Consider the following 16,984-nt stretch of genomic DNA (forward strand, 5'->3'; position numbering starts at 1 on the left):
CCCGCTCCGTCCACAGGCACGCCATCGAACTCTGGAACCTCCTCGACACCACAGCTCCTGACGTTGCCTTCCTCACGGAAACCTGGATGAACGACTCCTCAGCGCCCGACATCGCCATCGCCATCCCGAACGGATAGTAGATCACCCGGAGGGACCGCGTCAAACAGACTGGAGGAGGCATCGCCATCATCCACAGGGACACCATCCACATCACGACCAACACAGACGACACCCTGAAAACCGCCGAAAACCTACACTTCCAGATCCGCACCGACCCGAGGATCACCCTCAGAGGCACCTTGATCTACCGACCCCCGGGACCACGCACACAATTCAGCGAGGACATCGCCGACTTCGTCAGCCCGCATGCCCTCCCCTCCACCGACTACATCCTCCTGGGGGACCTCAACTTCCACCTGGAGAACAACAACGACCGCAACACCATCACCCTGCTCGCCAACCTCGGACTCAAGCAGCTGGTATCCACCCCCACCCACCTCGCCGGACACACACTCGACGCCGTCTTCTCATCCAGCAAAGACATCGCCTTCAGCCACGCCACTGGACTCCACTGGACGGACCACAGCTGCGTCCACTTCACCTTCAGAAGAACGACGATCCACCACCACCAGCAACCGGTTGCTCGAAGAAGCTGGAACAAGATCACAGCCGACCAGCTCGCTGCTTCCCTGAGCCAGCACCCCCCCGCCAGCTCAGCGAACCCCAGCCAGGCCGCCGACAACCTCACGAAGTGGATCAACAACTGCGCGGACGAACTTGCCCCACTGAGGACCCCGCCTAGCAGACCCGGCAGCAAGAAGGCCCCTTGGTTCACCGACGAACTCAAGAGCTCCAAGAAGAACTGCCGAGCCCTCGAGAAAGCCTGGAGAAGGGAACCAACACCGGACAACATGACCGCCCTCAAGCTTGCCACCCGGAAGCACCACCAACTGATCCGCGCCACTAAGAAAACTGCATTCAAGGACCGGCTGGACAACAACGCACACAATAGCAAGGAACTCTTCAACATCGTGAAAGAGCTCTCCAACCCCAACGTCGGAAACAACGACATCACCCCATCGCAAGACCTCTGCAACTCCCTCGCCTCCTACTTCCACAACAAGATCGCGGAAATACACAACAGCTTCAGGACTCAACCGACGCACGCCACAACCGAACCACCGCCCCCCACCACCACCCTCCGCACCTGGACTCCGATCAGCACCGAAGACACCATCCACATGATGAACTTCATCCACTCCGGATCTCCGTCCGACCCCTGCCCTCACCACATCTTCAACAAGGCCGACGCGGTCATCGCACCCCACCTGCGGGACATCATCAACACCTCCTTCGACACCGCCACCTTCCCGGAGAGCTGGAAGCACGCCGAACTCAGCGCCCTACTAAAGAAACCTACAGCGGGCCCCACAGAACTCAAGAATTACCGCCCCATCTCGCTCCTCCCGTTCCCAGCCAAAGTCATCGAGAAGACCGTCAACAAGCAGCTGGCCGCCTTCCTCGAGACGAATGGATCCCTCGACCCCTCACAGTCTGGCTTCAGAGCCAACCACAGCACCGAGACCGCCCTCATCGCTGCCACCGATGACATCCGAGCCCTGATGGACAACGGAGAAACAGCGGCCCTCATCCTCCTAGACCTCTCCGCAGCTTTTAACACTGTCTGCCAACGCACCCTAGTGCAGCGTCTCAGCAACGTCGGAATCCAGGAGAAGGCACTGGAATGGATCATCTCCTTCCTCGACGGAAGAACACAGAGAGTCCGCCTACCACCGTACAAGTCAGAGGCCACCGAAGTCATCTGCGGCGTCCCTCAAGGATCCTCGCTGAGCCCCACCCTCTTCAACGTATACATGAGCCCCCTCGCAGCCATCGCACGCCAACACAACCTCAACATCATCTCCTACGCTGACGACACCCAGCTGATCCTCTCCCTGACCAACGACCCCGCCGCCGCCAGAGCCAACCTTCACGAAGGGATGAAAGACGTAGCCGAGTGGATGACGACCAGCCGCCTGAAACTGAACTCAGACAAGACGGAAGTCCTCAACCTGGGTTCCTCGCCCTCCGCCTGGGACGACTCCTGGTGGCCCCCCGCCCTGGGCAGCGCACCCAAACCGACAGACCACGCACGCAACCTGGGCTTCATCTTGGACTCATCCCTCACCATGACCAGACAAGTCAACGCTGTCTCCTCGTCATGCTTCAACATCCTGCACATGCTACGGAAGATCTTCCGGTGGATTCCCACCGAGACAAGGAAGACGGTCACCCAGGCCCTCGTCACCAGCCGACTGGACTACGGCAACCCCCTCTACGCCGGAACCATCGCCAAGCTCCAGAAGAGACTCCAGCAGATCCAGAACGCCTCAGCCAGACTCATCCTCGACATCCCACGACACAGCCACATCTCCGGACATCTGAGAGACCTGCATTGGCTCCCCGTCAACAAAAGAATCACCTTCCGCCTCCTCACCCACGCACACAAAGCCCTACACGATCAAGGACCTAGCTACCTCAACAACCTCATCAACTTCCACGTTCCCAAACGACATCTCCGATCAGTCAGCCACGCCCTCGCCACCGTCCCCCGCATCCGGAGAACGACAACAGGAGGAAGGTCCTTCTCCTACCTGGCCGCCAAGACCTGGAACTCCCTACCGACCGACCTGCGCCTGACCCAAGACCACCTCTCCTTCAGGAAGAAGCTCAAGACCTGGCTATTCGAGCAGTAGCAGCACTCCCCCCTCCCCCCCCCCCTAGCGCCTTGAGACCCTCCGGGTAAGTAGTGTGCTATATAAATGTCTGTGATTGATTGATTGATTGGTTGACTCGTGGAGAGCTGGCCATCCATCAGATCGAGACTACTCGTTCTTCATGAGCTGCACGTCCGCATTGATACCTTCCTGAGTTCACGGGACGTGCATGCGGAGGTGTGCCACAGCGAGTATCTCACTCGCACGATCTCCGATCATAACCCGCTCCTGTTGCACTTGCGCTGGTCGCAGTGCCGCCCCCGAGTTCCTGCCTGGAAGCTGCGCCCGGAGGCGCTGGACGACCAGCTTTTCCGTACCACGATAGCCTCGAACATCGAGGAATACTTCCAGGTCAACGCGGGCTCCGCGGGCTCAGCGGGCTCAGCCACAATTGAATGGGATGCCTTTAAGGCGGTGGTACGGGGGCAATGCATCGCGGCGGCGTCGGGCGTTCGGAAAACTCTGTTGGCCGACATTACGCGGGAGGACGAGAAACTCCGAGTTTTGGAACAAACACGACCAGAGCGCCCAGACACTCAGGAGGCCCTACTGGAGGTGCCGGAACTAGTGGCGGCGACGGTGGAGCGGCTACGGTGCTTCGACTACAAAGCCTACCTCACTCGGGCGCACTCGGAGCGTGATAAGACAGGCGCTCTCTTGGCCTGGTTGGCCAATCCAGCACAACGAAGCTCGGTCATCCTCGAGCTCAGAGACCACTCGGGCGCGGCGCGATTTGACCAGCAAGGGATTAATGGGATTTTCTTTGATTACTACACAGAGCTTTACCGTAGCAGGATCCTACCACCGGAAGACGCTTTCCGGGGTTTCCTGGAGGGACTAGACTTGCCGGAGCTGGAGGAAGACGCTGCAAAGCTGCTCGGGGGCAAAATTGAAGAGAGGGAAGTGAGGGTCGCCATTAAGAGCATCGCGAGAAATAAAACACCGGGCTCTGATGGACTCCCTACTGAATTCTATCTCACCTACACTGATCTCCTTGCGCCCCGCTTAACATAGCTTTATAATGAGGCGAGGCAGCTGGGCAGCCTGCCGGTGACCACTGGTGAGGCGCTCATCGTCCCGCTCCTGAAACCGGGCAAACAACCATGGGACAGGACGGCGTATCGGCCACTGTCCATGCTCAACCTGGACTACAAGATCTTGAGTAAGATCCTAGCAACGCGGTTACTCCCTCATATGTCCACGCTGATCCACGCAGACCAATCCGGGTTTATCCCGACCCGCAACACGGCGCTTAATATACGACGGCTCCTACATGTCTTGGAGGCCGACACTTACGACGGCGAGGAAGCAGCGGTGTTCGCGGTTGACATGGAGAAGGCCTTTGACAGCCTGGAATGGCCGTACCTTTTCCAGGTCATGCGCACGTTGGCCCTGGGCGAGGGTTTCGTGGGCTGGACGTCGCTACTTTACCGCAACGCCACAGCGAGGGTTAGGACTGGCAGGATAATCTCGGAGATGTGTGTGGTGGGCAGGGGCACCCGCCAGGGATGCTCTCTCTTCCCCCTATTATTTGCCATAGCGGTCGAACCCTTAGCGGCACGAGCCAGGCAGGGACAGGCATATCAGGGGCTGGATGTCTATGGACAAGTACACCACATCGCCTTGTACGCCGATGATCTCCTGATGTTTTTGGCGGACTCGGCAGCATCCCTGCGCGGGGCTAAGTCTCTCCTGCAAACTCTGGGTAGGGTGTCTGGCCTCTGGGTGAATTGGACGAAGTCCTACCTGTTCCCGGCCCGCCCACGCAGACTTTGTTCCCAGACTACGGAAGGAGTGACAAGGGAGGAGAGGAGTCTACGCTACCTGGGCACCTCAATCTTTCATGATCAGGCAGACATCCTCGAGGGCAATATCGGGTCGGCAATACGGCTCACCAAGACGAACTTTGACTTCTGGGGCACGCTCCCACTGTCGCTGATGGGAAGAGTGGCGCTCCTTAAAATGGTAACCCTGCCGCGGCTGCTTTATTTCTTCAGAACCCTCCCGATCTGGATCCCGGTGAGCTACTTCCGGAAACTGAGGTCGATGGTGGTCGGCTTCCTATGGGGGGCGGGCAGGCGCAGGGTGGCACACAGCACACTTCTCCGTCCCAGAGCAGAGGGTGGGCTAGCGGTGCCGGACTATGAACTATATTACCTGGCGGCCCAGCTACAATGGCTGACACAGTGGGTCGCGAGAGCCAGGAGAGAGGGAGACGGATCGGGGGAGCCGGCGGGTCCGGTTCAGGTGCTGGCCCGGATTGTCCTGGGACTCCCGATGGGAGAATTTCACCTCACCCAGGAATTTGCGACGGCACGGAAATGCTGGTACAGATACCGACGGAGGGGTCGCATCACAGTCCCATATGCACCTGAGATCCCGCTAAAACTATGTGGGGCACTCCCGCACGGGGGCTCATGGCGCCGACTGGAGAGCTGGGGGCAGCAGGGACTGGAGTCCATAGGGGACCTATATGAGAACGGAGCGCTGCTGCCTTTTGACCTCTAGCGAAACCACTTTGAACTGGCGGGGGGGGGATTTCCTCCTCCACGCGGCACTGACGACGGCGATCCGCAAACACTGGAGGACGGGCATGTCAGAACCGCCGCTCTCGCTGGGCTGCCAATACGTAGTGATGATGGCGGGGACAGTCAAAGCAGTCACGTGCCTATATAGGCGCATGGTCTCGGAGACTATTGCCCCACTCCTATCTCTGAAAGCGAAATGGGAGGCCGACTTAATGACGGACATACCTGTGGAGGCATGGTCCAGCATAGTGGAACGGGCCCGAACGGGACGCGCAGCGCTAGGTTCCAGCTGGTGCACTTTTACGTCCTACACAGGGCATACCTGACCCCTGACAAACTGCATACATATTTCCCGTCCCACCCGGCGAACTGTCCGCGCTGTCCAGCGGACGTGGCTGACTTCCAGCACATGCTCTGGTCCTGCCCGCAGTTAACTTCCTTTTGGCGGGAGGTAGTGGATATTCTGGGGGAAATCACGGAGAGGGACTTGCAATTCACCATGGCACACTGCATCCTACACTGGTTCCCACACACGTCAAAGAACAAAATCACTAGTAAATTTCTGGAACTAGGCCTACTGTTAGCGAAGCGAACCATCACATCCCAATGGAAATCAAGTAGGGGTCCCACTATAGAGAAATGGAAGGCTGAACTACACAAATGGGCCCGTTGTGAAGGGGAACTCCGTATGCAGACCGCGCTTAGAGCGAACAATGACATGGCGCTGGAGAGGGCCAGGGCGTGGGAGCGGCTGGTCCTCGACCTCCAACTCCTAGACCTAGAGGATGATGATACCCCAGCGCATAGCCCTGCTCCGGCGGAGTAGCTGTCTGAGGCGGTGTTGGTCTGACCTCCACCCCTTGTACCCCTGATTCCTACGTGATGACCGTCAATCTTAGTTGCTTGCTCCTGACGATCTGCCTCGGGTTCGGGGTCACAGAATGATATGCGGATCCGCACTGGTGGTACTCTGACACGCCTGGGAGGGGTGGGGGGTTGGGGGTGGAGGGGGGGGGAGGGGTAGAGGGAGGGGAGAGGAGAGGGGGGGATGGAGAGGGGGGAAGCCGAAACGGAGGGGGGGTTTTGGGAGGGCTGGGTAGGGGGGGGGGTGAGTTTCGCGAGAGGGGCGAAGTTTGGTTGGGACTGTTGCCAGTTACAAAAGCGGGGGGGACTGAGGGGACCGAAAAGTGGCCTTGCCATCTTCCAGACAACGAATTTCACCGATCCATGCGACACCCCCCAGCATGGACCTTTCTCTACAATTGCGCCGCTCAACCTCCGGGGTATGAGCTAAATGGCTGTGTGAAGATTGAAATGGGGGTCTACATGCACGCGGATAAATGTCTGGAAGGGTGAATATAAGATGTCATGAATGCCTGTTTTTGCTGCAATAAAAATATATTTACCAAAAAAAATAATTGTATATTTTTAAAGGTAGATATCTGGGACACCGCTTATGAGATTAAACCGGTAATTGTTAATCATATTGTACCCACTAGGCCAAATGGGGTAAGAATCAAATGGAAGGGAGTGAACCCAGAAAAAAAATGGGAAATATAGTCAGAAATAGTTACCAAGAAATAATAGAGAACCTGGATGTTAGCAATTCCCTAATAATGATTTTAACAAACGTTCAAAAAATAAATGATAACATCAGTACTATCCTAACTATAGCATCCACAAAAGAATTTGCAGGCAGTAAGGGCTGGTTTAACCATGCCTGCACACATTCACTAACCCTGTTAAAAAAGGCCCTGGCGAGCTCACCCAGGGACCAGATGTTGGTAAAGAAACTCAGGATTGAATATAAAGTTGTCCTTAAATTAAGAAAGAGAGAATTGCAACAGGATGCCTGGGATAAGCTCAACCAGGCCGTAGTGATGCACCCAGGCAAGGAGGGCAGCAGGCAGCAGATCGTTACAGCAGGGCAGCAGTTCTTCCAGAGCAGCAGTCCAGCAGAGTGGCAGTCCTTCAGCAGCACAGCAGTTCTTCTTCATGGCAGAGTATCCACAGGTCTAGAAATGTACTGAAGTGGTGGGGTTTGAGGTCCAGTAATTATACCCAGTAGTGCCTTTTAAGTGGGGAAGACTTCAAAGGCAGACCTTTGAAATGCATAGAGGTCCTCCCTTCCTGCCCTGGATCCAAACTACAACATGTGGGTAATTATTTCTCTGTGCATGGACAGGACGCAGCCCATTCAGGTGTATGCGAGGCTGTGTCAAGCTCCTCCCTCACATCCTGCCAGGATGGCCTATCAAGTCACAACTAAGCTCCCTCTGTATGTGGCTGTCTAGAGAGAATATACAGAGCCCAGCTGTCAACCAATGCAATCAGAGACAGGTTGCAGGCACACAGGGCTAAGAGCAGGAAAATGGCAACTTTCTTAAAGTGGCATCCTAAAAACTGTAATAAAAGATCCGACTTTGCAATTAAAGAGGATTTATTATTACAATTCCATCGGGTAACAAACATGCGTGATCTACATCCTCCCAATTATGAATTGCAGCTTATTAAATGTAATAAGGAATCCCCAATGTTATCCTATGGGAAGGGTCGGACCCAGAGTAGTGAAAAACAAATATGGGACTTTTTCAACTACCAGGATATGTAAAACTTGAAAGTACATGTCCTACCTTTTAGTTACACAGCACCCTGCCCTACGGGCTACCTAAGGCCTTCCTTAGGGGTGTCTTTTATGAAATAAAAGGGGAGTTTCAGGTTTGGCAAGGGGTTTTAAACATCAATATGTCAGTGGGTTTTAAAAGTCAATATGGCAGTGGAATTCTGCATTCAGGTAGCAGTGGGAAGCCTGGGACATGTTTTAGGGTGCCACTTAAGTGGGTGGCACAATAGATGCCACAGGCTCACGGGTAGCATTTAATATACAGGTCCCAGGTATATGGTATACCGCTCTACAAGGGACTGAAAGGAGTAGATTCAACATGTCAATTAGGTATATGCCTATCAAACCCTGTTTCGCGGAGTGAACATAAGCACCATAGTCCTGGTTAGCAGCGGTAAAGTGCTCCGAATCCTAAAACCAACAGGAAGCAAAATACAGCAAAATTAGAGGCAAACAGGTGCAAAGTTTGAGGGAAGATCACCCTAGGACTGACAGGTCTAACAGGCATATTTAATGTACTTATAAGCCTGTGCTTCCAGTGCACTACATTTGCCCCACACCTGTAAATTAAATGCTACTAGTGGGCCTGCAGAACTGATTGTGCTATCCACTAAAGTAGCCTTTTAAACACGTCTGAGGAATGCGAGTGTTTGCAGTTTAAACTGCCTTTTCAAAATACACCTTTTGTCAGGCCTGAACCATCCTTTTTGATACATATGAGTCCTCCCTATGGTAGGCCCTGGACAGCCCAGAGGGCTGGGTGCAATTTATTTAAAAAGCAGGACAGATACATATTTTTATCTGTCCTGGGAGTGAAAAACTCTTCAATTCGTTTTTCTCTACTGCAAGGCCTATAGCTCCCATAGGATAACATTGGGATTGCCTTATTACAGTTATAAGTGTAATTTCCAAATGGGAAGATATTACAGTGTCTCTGGATTCCTAATTTAAAATCCTAACTTATAATTAAGTCAGGTTTTAAATGACAATTCTGTAAATGCCACTTTTAGGAAGCACTCTGACACTACCATCTGTGAGCCTACCCTGCTAAGTGGTTGCACCCCAGTCCTCAACCCTTGGAAGTGGGGGTTGAGGACCAAATCAGGTACACTCCCATGAAAGTCATATTAATTTTCAAATTTGGGCTGACCCATGAAAAGTACCACCAAAGGTTTAAGGACATTTAGAAGCTCCCCAAACAGCCCTAGGTAGATTTTGTGGATTACTCCAGGAAGGCATTGAATAGTAGGGTGTGGGGCAGTAAAGTAAATGATTAATATGGGCGGTACAATCTGATTATGAGTGAGCACATGCTCAGTACCTGTTTTACAGAGCTGCAGCAGCAACTACTTGACAGCAAACTGACTGACCCCAGATTGCTTGCTTAGGAAGCGGACCTGTGGGTCAGCACCAGGGTGTCCAAGAATGTACCTGTGAGTGACCCCATTAAAGGTCGTTCAGGTTCCCCCCAGCAGAGTGAGGGGATATTAAAAATGACCCAGACAAGACCCCTAGTAATTGCGGGAGAAAAGGGTTCCCATGCTCCATCTGAGAAACAGGGGGTGATTCTGGGGCAAGTCATGTTCACCCTTCATTGAGAGGTAGACTCAGAGCGTAAGCCGGAGATCCCTGAGGGTGGAAGTCGTCACTTCCATGATGTCAAAGTGAATGGGATTCTTGTTACCGCTCTGAAGGACACCAGGACTAGCGGGACCATGGCAGTAGAAACACTGGTTTTCCCAGAGCAGTACACGGCGAGGTGTGTAGGGTAAATCAGTCCCATGGCCAGGGCTTTACTAGCCTATGGCTCTGGCACTCATGGAGTGGGGTGGGGTTTGGTGAGGAGGTGACATAGCAGAGCGTACTAGTCAGTCCCCAGATCCCCATAGACTGCATTCTGGGAAATGAGTTGCTTGTGGTAAAAGGATAACTGAGAGGGGCAGCCAACCTGGGCACCATGACAGTTCAGTTCTCTGGTGGTACCACTCTCAGGCAGAGGGTACAGAAACCCAGTTGGAGGGGCAGGGTGAGGGTATACTCCACTCTGTCACCCGTTCAGCCTCAGGGTTCAGACACTGGGCTGAGTAGCTACTCTCAGGATTCCTCCTTTGTTGGAGATAGAGTGGCAGTAGGGTGCAAAACACCCACGGCTACGGCACCCCCCTCCTCCAAGACACCTCTGAGGTCGGAGAAACATTAGGAGCCCATAGGAAACTCCTCACCAGTACCAAGGCTGGAAGAGAGGGCTACCTAATAATCCCACTAAGAGTCTCCACCTAGCAGTGGACAGCCAGGGGCCTAACTCCCAACACTGACAGCTGGCAGTAGCCTCCGTTGCTTACTGTCCTTATGGGCAGAGGTTTCATTGGGTGGGGACAGAAGTCTGACTTAACGATTGGAATGGGCCACACCACATTGTTGGCATGGTGGTACGGTCTGTGAGCAAGTCAAGTTTAGGAGCTGCAAAATTGGGGCCCATAGAGGAGGAGAAGGGGTCCCCATGGGTAAGTTAAGTTGCTCAGGATAATATAGGCAGAGGGGTTCAACGGAGTTCAGAGAGGCGTAGAAGGGCCCAGTGCCCCTGCAGTAGATGGCTATTGCTCACGTTCTATCGTCTAAGTAGGGAAGTCCTTCGAGGTATTGATTAGTCTCCCCTGGTTTTAAGCTGGAGTGGGGTCATGTTGCAAATGGCCCATTTGCTGGGTCACTCCCAAACTTGTTACCTTCCTCCTCCCAGCTTTTGCAGAATTTGTGACTGCTCTGCCCGAGCTACCCAAGGGGGTGAGAATAGGTTAATTTGGGGTTTGCTTGTGTCTTATCCCGACAAGAATTGTGGTTGCTGCTTGACCAGGGTTTATTCTCCAGTCAACCAACAACCCAATTTCTTACACCAACCAACATACTGGAAATATAATGCCTAATGTGCCATCATAACAAAGTGACCCCTTAAACCTCAAAACTCCCAAATGTAACAATTGCCGAGCACAAACCAAATCCTTAACTGTAGAGTTAACACCTAGTTTAAGCTCTGTCTCCTTTGAATTATGGACCTGTGGAACTTTTGACTCCATACGGATTGCTGTCCTACAAGAGGAGCTTAACAATCCACTTGTTCCTACACTTTTTAAACTGGATGAAACTCATGCTCAGATTTTGCCTTATTTGGTCCAGGAGGGACAGGTAGGTGAGTGCTATTGTAAGTCAGATATTGTATTGTAATAGTGTTTTTAAAGCGCTTACTACCCCAGGCAAGGCATTAAAGCACTTTTCGGCGAACAGCACGCTACTACGGAACCCAAAAAGGATTAGTGGTGGATTAGTGTAGTACAATTTGAGTTAATTTCAGCAGTGGACATGTGAATCTATTGACAAAATTGAAAAGAATAATTAGGGGGGATAGAAGAGGGAAAAGATTAGAAAGTGTTTTTTGGGAGATCATAGTAATAAGATGAGGGTTGCGATGAATATAAGGGGAGATGGAGGAGGTCAGAATCTCTAGAAAGGGATTAGGAATATCATTGTCATAAACCTAATACGAAAACTGTGCTCCCACCCACTCCTTTAATGCATTTTAAGCCTAGTTAGATGTCGGAAGGTAGCCCCTCGCCCTGGTAGGTAAGGAGGGCTTTGCCCAATCTTTAGTTGTCCCTTCCCTTTAAAGTTACCCTATCTCTCCCTCACCCTGGTAGGGCTCGATCAGGCTGTGTTCCCTCCTGAGATGCTCGTTGTTCCCAACCGTCAAGTCCCCCGCCAGCCCCTGCAACAGCAGGAGGAGGAAAAGACATAACAGACTCAGACCCTCACTTCCTGCTTCTGGTGCACCACCTCTGGTTTCAACCAGAAAAGGGTAAGTGTGCTGAGAATCAACCTCTAGGAACGATAACACTCCTTTCAGCGCTTTCATGGCCCTGGGACCGAAACAAGCAGAGCCAGGGGTCTTTCTACTACCATAAAGACACCATGAAATGCACGGAACCCAGTCAATAATACATGGTTGTGGGTCTGATCCCTTCGCCAAAAATCCTAAAGCCAGGCACCGGAAGCACCCATTGATAAGTCAGCTGAAAACTCATAACAGCCAAATACAATTCCAGCCAAAGTCTTCAATTTTGGCACAGAACGGTCAGAGAGGGACACGTGTCCTTGTGACAAGTGTTGTCTTCAGACTTAGATACTTCTTTGAAGCATCATGCCATACACAGGCGGTAAGACTTGCCATTGGAGATTGACAGGTATCAATGAGGCTGGATGTATTCATCATAAGTTCCCGCTATAGGTTTTGTTTTTTAATCAGGAAAGAACTCCCGGCAGAAAGTCCCAATTGGCTAGTCTCAACATTTATGACTACCTCTCAAATTTCTGCAGGTGCTGGAAAATCTGCTGCTGTACACTCCTACATCTCCCAGGCATCACATAGGAGTGGCCAGGTCCCACACCAGACTTGCACCAGCTGAGTCAAGTGCAATCTAACACCCAGAGGCATGCATGTGTGTGCACATTCACAAACCTTTTGCAGATAGTTTCCAAGCCTGAGAATGTTTAGACTTCTTCATGTAAGAATAAATATTTTAGGGTAGGAATGGGCTTTGAGCATGCAATGGGTTAGGGATTTAGGGAAGGGTTATCATTACAAGAAGGTATCTGTATCAAGTGGAAATGGACTTCAGTGTGATACTTCAGAAATGTATACATGTAAATGTCAGTTTTCTCAAATGTTTATGCATGCACATGTTTTATAAAATGTATGACAGTCACAAATCCCAGGAATTGGAATTATTTGAGAATTATTACAAAATATAATGTAGTCAAAAAGTAGGTGTAAGCTTACATGAATTAATCGAGGACTTTTTCGTGAATTGGTGTAAATTTTCAGATGCAATGGCAAGTGCTAAATATGGACATTCAGAATTACCATCGAGTTCCCTCAGTTCACTTACCTCATTGACCGCAGCCTGATAAATGCCACAACTGCTCCCAGAAGCAACAGCAACACCAGAAGCGCCAGCGCTACAACCAACCACAGTGGGACGGATGCAGGAGGAGATGTCACTGAAATAAATACAAGGAAAGCATCAGCATCCAACTGTGCAGTATAGCCTTTCCTGCACTAATACAGAAATGACCACTGTACGTACACACCAGTGTCTTACTAAACGTTGAATGATCTTATGCTGCACTTTTTTCTAGTGTGACCCTTGAGCCTGCTTAAGTATATAATGTAGTCAAGGCAGCCTTAATAAACTTCTGCTGCCCCTGTAAAGCAGAGGGGCAGGTTTACTCTTCGTATCTTTACTTCTTCAACTTGAGCAAGAGTTTGCAGAGATATATACAGTACTGTATATTATGCATTTTACAAAGAAAATAAAAAGGAGATTTTCTTACGCAGGTAGCACACAAACATGGCATTTGTACACTAATACAATGTGCATAGTCACTGGTATCAAGCTATGAATGCAAAAGCAACATCTACTGCATTCTGAAAATGATGGTTTCCTGCGGTAAAAAGTGGGGTATTAGTTTGGGGGATAAGTACTTTCAGTGTGCACTGCAGGAGTGTTCAAGAAGGCGAAACTTAGCTTTATGAGTGGTAATTCCAATATATTTTAAATTGCATGAACGCCTAATGGTGTACATGCCCCGCGAGCTATCACAGTTCTTCTGAACCCATGGGGTGCATGCACCATGATCAAACGAGGAGCTGAGCTCAGTGGTGTAAACCGGCAGACACTGCAAGAACCACACGGGTTCCGGTCTCTCGTTTGTTGCCTCCCAGAGTTTACTGTGTTCAATGTATGTATGTGTGTTCTTATATAGCGCTCAACTTACCCTAGGGCATCTCGGCGCATGCCTTGGGAACCCATCCTGGCTTTTCCCTGTGAGATAACCCGTACTGGGCATCCCCAAGGTGAAAGCCAGGCATCCCGCCGCGGGGGGCCATTGTGGAGATTAAGCAAGCTAATGCCCAGAGTTGCAGAGTGTGAACCCGTGATTAGAGTAGGCACCGGAGCGAGAATTATCGAGTCCGTGGACAATTGGGCTCAAGACCCTGCCGCGTCGGGGATTGAACCCTGGTCCCAGGTCTGACCTCTGCATCAGGGTATGCCTCCTCTAACCCGTGAGCCACACATCTCCACAATGATCCAGTTGGCTTTTATGGGTGGGTTTGGGGTCAACCAGCACATCACGGAGGCAGTGATTTCTCTTGAAGGCAAATAAAAGTCTCTGAAATGACATCTGTATATGGCAATGACAGTTAATGGAGCTCTTTATTTGATCGGACAGCATGTTGTACGTGATAGAGATTTGTTTACATCTTCCAAGAGGGCCAGACAATTATTGCTCCTTGCCCTCTTCCTGGCTTTTCTAATGATCTGCACAGGATGACCTCTGTGGAGGAGTTGATTGGCCAAGATGTCTGCATCAGTATTGTAAGTCCAAACTATTTCTTCTGATGATAAGTAATTGTCCTATAGAGAGATTTTCTCTTTATGGTCGAAGGTGGAAGATATTTTATGAGAGCAGGTCATTCCTGTTGGTTGGCTTCCAATACACCTCCGAGCTCCATCCCTGTATTTTGCCACCTTTATCCCGTGGTTCAGGAAGGTCCGTTTTTGGTAGCTAAGGCTCCTTGCAAACATCAGATGTGAATCCAGTCCATTGATCCAGGTGATGAAAGCTTTAGCCTGATCGGTATATCCATGCCGGATACTGAGACAAGCATCAATATATCATTCACACCTCACAATAGAGTCAAAACAGGATTGCTTGATGATAGAAAGTAATATGTTTCAAAATGGTGAACATACAGGTTCCCTTTAAATGTCTCATGAACACCTGGCAGTGGTTAGTTCTAAGTTTAGACGGATGGGTCTCTAGCACACGTTCGTTGAGTTAGATGTGTAAAATGATTAGGTTGGACGCAGTAGTTTTGAGTACTAATTGTGCTCCTTTCTTTACACTATAGAGCGGGGCCTCATGCTCCCGAGCGGTTGCCGGGTGAGGTGAGGTCTTCACCCACATAAAGCTGGATGAGTATCACTGGGAGGAAATGCCTCCGTGTGATATAGCTAATATGCTTCCTTTTATAATGCAGAATGCAAATTATTCATGCAGTTGTCTTTTCATGAGTTTTTCTGTGTATCCATGTGATGGTGTGTGTGTAACTTAGTGCTGTTGTAAAGCAATTTGTTTTTGTTTTGTTGTTAGGAAGAAGACATGCTTCTTTCCTTCCAGTGGACTCATAATAACTCCAGTTCCTGGTAGATATGTAACTTTTTTCAGTGCATCCTGTCATTTCTTACTGTACACATCCTGTAAGTTGCAGTAGTTAGTATTTATATCCAAGGTCCTGAAGAAAGCCAGGGTAATTCCCTTATGGGCTGAAACATGTCGACCGTCCAACACAGCGCCAGTGGGCAATTTTTCCACTTCGGCGTTTTTTTAATCTTTGTCACATAGACTTTGATTGGCACATATGTCCAAGTCTGAGTAGTCAATTTTAATTTACATTAATTTTCACTATTACGGTAGCACAGCACTGTATCCAGATTACTTTAAGATGAACTGCATAGCTATAGAACTGACATTCCTCCCTATACCGGCACGACTAAGTCGGAAAGGGTTTGACTGTTCAGCTATAACTCCCACATGACGCAAACTCCAGCAAATGGCTGGTCTGATGGGTTTGGTTTATAGCCTATGTATTTCAGCAGTATCTGTTTACACATGCGCCTACCTGGTTCACAGTTGTTCCCATGGGTAGACACCATCCAAAGACCTGGTCTGCTCTGTTTTGTATTTCGAACATACAGGTCAGCCATACTTGGTTGAAAGGTGCTTCGCATAGAAGCTTGTAGAAACAATTGATCCTCAAATTGAAAGCAATTTGTTTATCGCACCTCGTAAAATCTGACTTCACTGAGTGGGAATTTATCAGGTGCAATACATACCACCCAATTACCAGTTTTAGGGGAATAAGATGTAGATTGTGGCCCTCACAGCTCCAAAATCTACATTCTTTAGCAAATGCTAGGTAATTTCACCCTATAAATAATCGGCAGATTTGACTTTCAGATATTTATCAAAAATCTTAATTGCTATATGTGAAAAACAGCAGTAATTTAACAGATCACAATTAAGCGGGCTGCTCGTAATGAGGACCCAATCCTTTTCCCCCTACAATGCTACGCTCTTTTTTAACATTTGCATGGGTCTTGCCTAAGCCGCCACAACTTTTTAATTTCTCAAAAGGCATCCATACCAAATTTGCGCCCTTTTTTCTCCAAATATTGGAAAGTTTAAAGGCACCCAGGTATTTTGCATTCTTCTTTAGAGAACTGAGAAATTTCCGAAAGTATGATGTTTTTTTTTTCAATGGGATAAAAGTGATATGCAAGATAGAGCATATTTTTTTCAAACAATGGCAACAAAAGGCTTGCTGTGGTAACATCATTACCTACGCTGCTTTCAGGAACAAGCAGCCTTGTAAAAAAAATACATTTTTTACCACAGTTTCTGCATTTTTCTTAACGTTAGTGGATGTTCCTATTTGTTTCTACCTACTTGCAGTTTGTAGTGGAAACAGGTGTGAAACCCATGGTTGAACCCAGAAACCTATACATTACTGAAAAGTAGACCCAATTAAGAATTCAGCAAGAGATAAATTGTGTGTATCACTAATGTTTTTCCAAAAGAAAGCAATCATTGACATTTTTGGGAAAAAATATAAATAGGTGACAGCATTTTCATCAGTATTTTTTGTCCCGATGGCCTTTAGACCCTTTTGGCAGCAGGAATATATAGAGTTTGATGGTTGTACAAAAACATACAATAACTGAGCAGCAGCTTATAATAATATTTGTATATAAAGGTATGTATATGTATGTTTAGAACCCCAAGTGCATAGTACTTCCAGAAAAAAACATACATATATACATTTGTACACACACAGATACGCAGCCTATTACATTTCCCTTGTAAATAAAATAGCAAAGAACATATACTGCAGTAGTGTTCAAAAGTAACCCTTAATTTTCATAAACAAAACAGGTAATTGC

At 49.5% G+C, this 16,984-nt stretch overlaps 1 protein-coding gene across 1 annotated transcript in view; it reads right to left on the bottom strand.

Annotated features, from left to right (window-relative positions):
• Positions 1-16,984, bottom strand: part of LOC147726124 (receptor-type tyrosine-protein phosphatase mu-like) — a 1,369,719-nt gene that overhangs the window by 194,693 nt on the left and 1,158,042 nt on the right. Inside the window, exon 18 of the mRNA XM_086960227.1 lies at positions 12,866-12,977. Coding sequence (XP_086816353.1) covers positions 12,866-12,977 — 112 coding nt within the window. The remainder of the gene's footprint in view (positions 1-12,865; positions 12,978-16,984) is intronic.

Source organism: Lissotriton vulgaris, chromosome 3_1 (assembly GCF_964263255.1).
Source record: "Lissotriton vulgaris chromosome 3_1, aLisVul1.2, whole genome shotgun sequence".
Lineage (NCBI taxonomy): Eukaryota > Metazoa > Chordata > Amphibia > Caudata > Salamandridae > Lissotriton > Lissotriton vulgaris.